The sequence below is a fragment of the Cyprinodon variegatus genome, unplaced genomic scaffold, assembly GCF_000732505.1.
Source record: "Cyprinodon variegatus isolate N-32 unplaced genomic scaffold, C_variegatus-1.0 Scaffold2158, whole genome shotgun sequence".
Classification (NCBI taxonomy): domain Eukaryota; kingdom Metazoa; phylum Chordata; class Actinopteri; order Cyprinodontiformes; family Cyprinodontidae; genus Cyprinodon; species Cyprinodon variegatus.
Genome location: NW_015152611.1, coordinates 6,335 through 10,540, shown reverse-complemented (window position 1 = coordinate 10,540; position 4,206 = coordinate 6,335). Strand labels below are relative to the sequence as shown.

Sequence of the window (4,206 nt, the reverse complement as noted above, 5' to 3'; positions counted from 1 at the left end):
CGCTCCTGCTGCGCGCGCTATGAACGTAGCTTTACTACTTCCTGTTTCTGGTGACTTCATTTAAAAAGGAATTTAGTTACTATGATGATCAAGTTACTGTAAAAACTGACTTTAGCTTGTTTCAAATTACAGAAAGAAACCAGAAACTCTGCTAGCTTGATGCTAAGCAGATAAATTAGCCTGTATGCTAGCTGAAATTAATCCCAGCATCTTTTACTTTTCAGTCTAAAACTATTAAACTCAAAGTGTGTTTTAAAAAAATAACAAAAAAAGTAAAGCAGTTCTTTATTTTCTTAGCGCGCATCAGACCCACTTTACCACCGCGCAGCTAGAGCAGCTAAGATGCTTCAGCCGCGCATCAGAACTAATCCAAAAGCATCAGAAATGAAGCAGGACGCGTGATTTAGCTGCTCCATTAGAAGATTTTTCCATTTTTTAACCAAATGTTCTTCAACTTTTCTTTCCCTGAAACCCTGTAGCATAAAACCAATGAAGCTTCCCAGATGCTAGCTGTGTGGCGAGGCGATCTTACCCTGCGAGTTCCCAGGGCCGTTCATCACGCCCGCGTTGGTCTTTAGCGTGTGCTGTTGCGCATATGAACGAGCGAAATGGGCCAGCGGGCAAATGACGTTATGATCGCCCACGATGTCGTCCATGGCGTCTCGGTTCTTCACGCCGTTGTTCTCGTCCATCCAGTCGGTGTATTGCAGCACCACGGCCTCCAGGCCGATGTCGTTAGCATGTGGGACGCTCAGTCTCACTCCTGGAATAAACAAACAAAAAAAAACTGAGATAAAAACAGATTCCAACAATCGGAAGAAATTCATCTTTTAGTTTTTGGTTTCAATGAGCCACATTATTTTTTTTTTCATGTTGCAAAATGTCCGGAAAAGTGTTTTTTATTTTACATCTCTTATTTATAGTCCAGTTCAAACTTTAATTAATACAGTAATGTTATTTCAATATGTTAGAGAAGACCAGGACGGAAAAACACGGCATTAAGGGAAGAACTTCCGGAAAATTAGCACGATAGGAATTTATTGTTCCATCGTCTTATGGGGTCCCCCAGGGCACCATTTAAGGGCCTTTGCTTTTTTCCTCTGTACTTCCTTCCTCTAGGTTCTATTTTCAGACAACATGGCCTCTCATTGTTCTCTAATTTGCTATCTGTGTGCATAAAGGTCTTTTTTTCCCTCCAATAGTCCCCGTGTTTCTGTTTTTTGGCGACATTAGTGTGCAGTGATTTGCGTTCCTTGCGTTCCACGCTGCAGGTCAGGAGAATTTCCTTCCTATGAACAGACGTCCAACAGAAGTGATTCACTGAGAAACTTTGCTTGGAGCCAACATGGTAAAAAGCGAGACACATATTTGGGACTTAATCCTCTCTGAGGGTTTAACCTTTTCCAAGGTGTCTTGATCTGATGTCGTCCGATCTGACCACCTATTTCTGAAAGCATGACATCCAACGGCCCGATTAGCTAAAGAGACGTCGTAGAAAAACGCAAATCTAAAGGGCTGGTTATCCTCCCGCAGCAGTGTGTCACCGGTTTGACGCAGATATGTTTGTTTAACGCCACAACGCCAGAGGGCCAATCAGGAACTAGCTAGGATTGATGGTGTCGTGTTTCGGTTTGACGAGCTTGTTCGGCGTCTAGAACCCCTCATCCAACGCCAGACGACACACAGTTCCCCCGTGAGCGTTCCCCAAAGACCGGCCATGGCGCTGCGTGTTTTGGCTTTGAGTGCAAACCAACAGACCGTCGCTCAGAGCTACAAACTAGCGTCCTGCACGGTGTCTGGGATAGAGTCCGAGGTGAGCCAGGCGCTGTGAGCGGAGCTACTGCCAGAGTTTCTGCCATTAGGGACCAAACAGGAAATACGCATAGAGTAGAACGGATGTAGAATTAACCAATCAGAGGCCTCCTGTCTGCGGTCACCTACAGGTTTGGAGAGGTGCATCAGAGTGTCTGCAGGAGGGGGCGGGGCATATCTGCATTAACGGCGACACCCACGCAGACGACCTGGTTTCTGAGTATAAACCAGGCTTAGGAACGGTGGACCCTTTGAGCTGCTAGCAAACCCGTCGTTGTCTTCTGCGTATCTTTAACCAGGCTGTGGGAGGCAGCGGTAACAGCGCGGCGTAGCATCCTGAGATCACTAACCTCTAAAGGAGGAAGGGTTTGTTTTTCTAACAGAATTAGACATTATACCTCTAAAAATGGCTGCCCTGGCGAGTAATGCTGGCCCCGCCCACTTTGGGAACATTCATTTTAATGCTACAGTACTGCAGAGATAAGTAAAGTGATGGAGTTTTACATTTGGCTCCTTTTACTAAAATGTAAAAACAGACGATCTTTACTTTCATTGGAGTTCTCCAGGAGACATTTCAGCTGATCCAGTCTTCCATCTTTGTAGCCGAGTAACCCCCAGATTCCACATCCTCCGCTCCGCCCCGCTCCGTTCACGTACGTCGTGTTAAACAATGAGAGCTGTTCCACAATCACCACCATCTTACGCACGTCACCGTCCACGTACTTCTTCTCAATTAAATTCTTCACCGTCAAAATACGGAGCCGAGCCATTTTTAGCTCTAAGCGTTATGGAGCATAATGCTTCTATATTCCTGATAAACTAAGAGCGTTTAATTAAATGATTGGATGGAAACTATTGGTACTTCAACAAGAAACCAAGAAGCAGATTTCTCATCTCCATCAAAATGTTAATTTTATATCAGGAGGCTTAAAGGTTTTAATCAAGTCCGGTCACAACAACTTCCAATAGAGCGAAATTTGACAANTAAAGCTCACCTTCGAGGAAGTCCTCTTTGGAAATGAGGCTCTCGTTGTCCTTGCTGAATCCCGGCGCTCCGTACAGCAGGAAGTAGGAGCCCTCGTCTTGATTGACACCCAGCAGAATCTGGGTGTCTTTAAAATTGCCGGAGTTCAGCATGGCTTCCGGAGTGTCGGGCAGAACTTCCCCGTCCACCACTGGTACGAATGAGAACCGGAAAAGGGCTGACCATGGCAGAACCTGTCCGGAAGATTCGCATAAAACCCAAACAAGACGCGTTAGTTGGAAGAAACGTCTTCAGGAATCATTTTACTGAAATACAACTAAAAAAAACCTCGTATCTTTAGACCTTTGAGAAGAAGTTTAACCATAGGAGGTTTGCTTTACCAGCCATTCTTGGTCGATCAGCTCCTGAGGAGTTTTATTACGCAGACAGTCCACCAGCTCGGTGTCATTGCCTCCATTGCAGCCAACAAGCTTTGCCAGAACCGTGGCGCGTCTCCTGGCCTCCGCCGGGCTGACGGACGCCCAGGGACAGTTGGGGACTCCGCTTTGAAGGATGGCCCTTGTGAAAAACGGTCTGCTGTCTGGAGACAACAGGTGGAATCCGACCGAAGCACCACCGGCGCTCTCACCGAAAATGGTCACCTGTTTTACACGCAGAGACAAGAAGGGACCAATCAGGGCGACTATGGAAATACATTAATACCAATGAAGAGACAATAAACATCACTGAGAAAAATAACCACCTGTTTGGGGTTTCCACCAAAAAAATGGATGTTTTCTTGCACCCACTGAAGCGCCAGCCTCTGGTCAAGCAGGCCAACGTTTCCAGGAGCCTCTGAGGAGCCGTGAAGGGCCAGGAAACCGAAGGCCCCGATGCGGTAGTTCATGGAGACCACGATGACCGTCTCAGTGTGGGCGAGGTAACGACCGTCGTACACATCCAGTGAAGAGGAGCCACTGTAGAACCCTGCAGGGGAAAGCCAGGAAGCTAAGAATCAGCCTGCATGTGCACTGGAAAACAAAATGGTTGCAGAAGTTCCAAAATAATTAAGGCTGTTATCTAACTGGATTGGAGAAGCTGGCGTTAGCATTGGATAGGCTGGCGTTAGCATTGGAGAGGCTGGCGTTAGCATTGGATAGGCTGGTGTAAGCATTGATAGGCTGGCATTAGCGTTGGATAGGCTAGCGTTAGCATTGATAGGCTGGCATTAGCATTGATTAGGCTGGCATTAGCGTTGGATAGGCTAGCATTAGCATTGGATAGGCTAGCGTTAGCATTGATAGACTGGCATTAGCATTGATTAGGCTGGCATTAGCGTTGGATAGGCTAGCATTAGCATTGGATAGGCTAGCGTTAGCATTGATAGACTGGCATTAGCATTGATTAGGCTGGCATTAGCGTTGGATAGG

The 4,206-nt window shown here is 46.5% G+C and overlaps 1 protein-coding gene across 1 annotated transcript in view; it reads right to left on the bottom strand.

Moving 5' to 3' along the window:
• Positions 1-4,206, bottom strand: part of ache (acetylcholinesterase (Yt blood group)) — a 20,774-nt gene that overhangs the window by 13,043 nt on the left and 3,525 nt on the right. Inside the window, exons 2-5 of the mRNA XM_015405342.1 lie at positions 3,540-3,763; positions 3,178-3,438; positions 2,808-3,030; positions 533-763 (exon numbers count right to left, since the gene is read on the bottom strand). Coding sequence (XP_015260828.1) covers positions 533-763; positions 2,808-3,030; positions 3,178-3,438; positions 3,540-3,763 — 939 coding nt within the window. The remainder of the gene's footprint in view (positions 1-532; positions 764-2,807; positions 3,031-3,177; positions 3,439-3,539; positions 3,764-4,206) is intronic.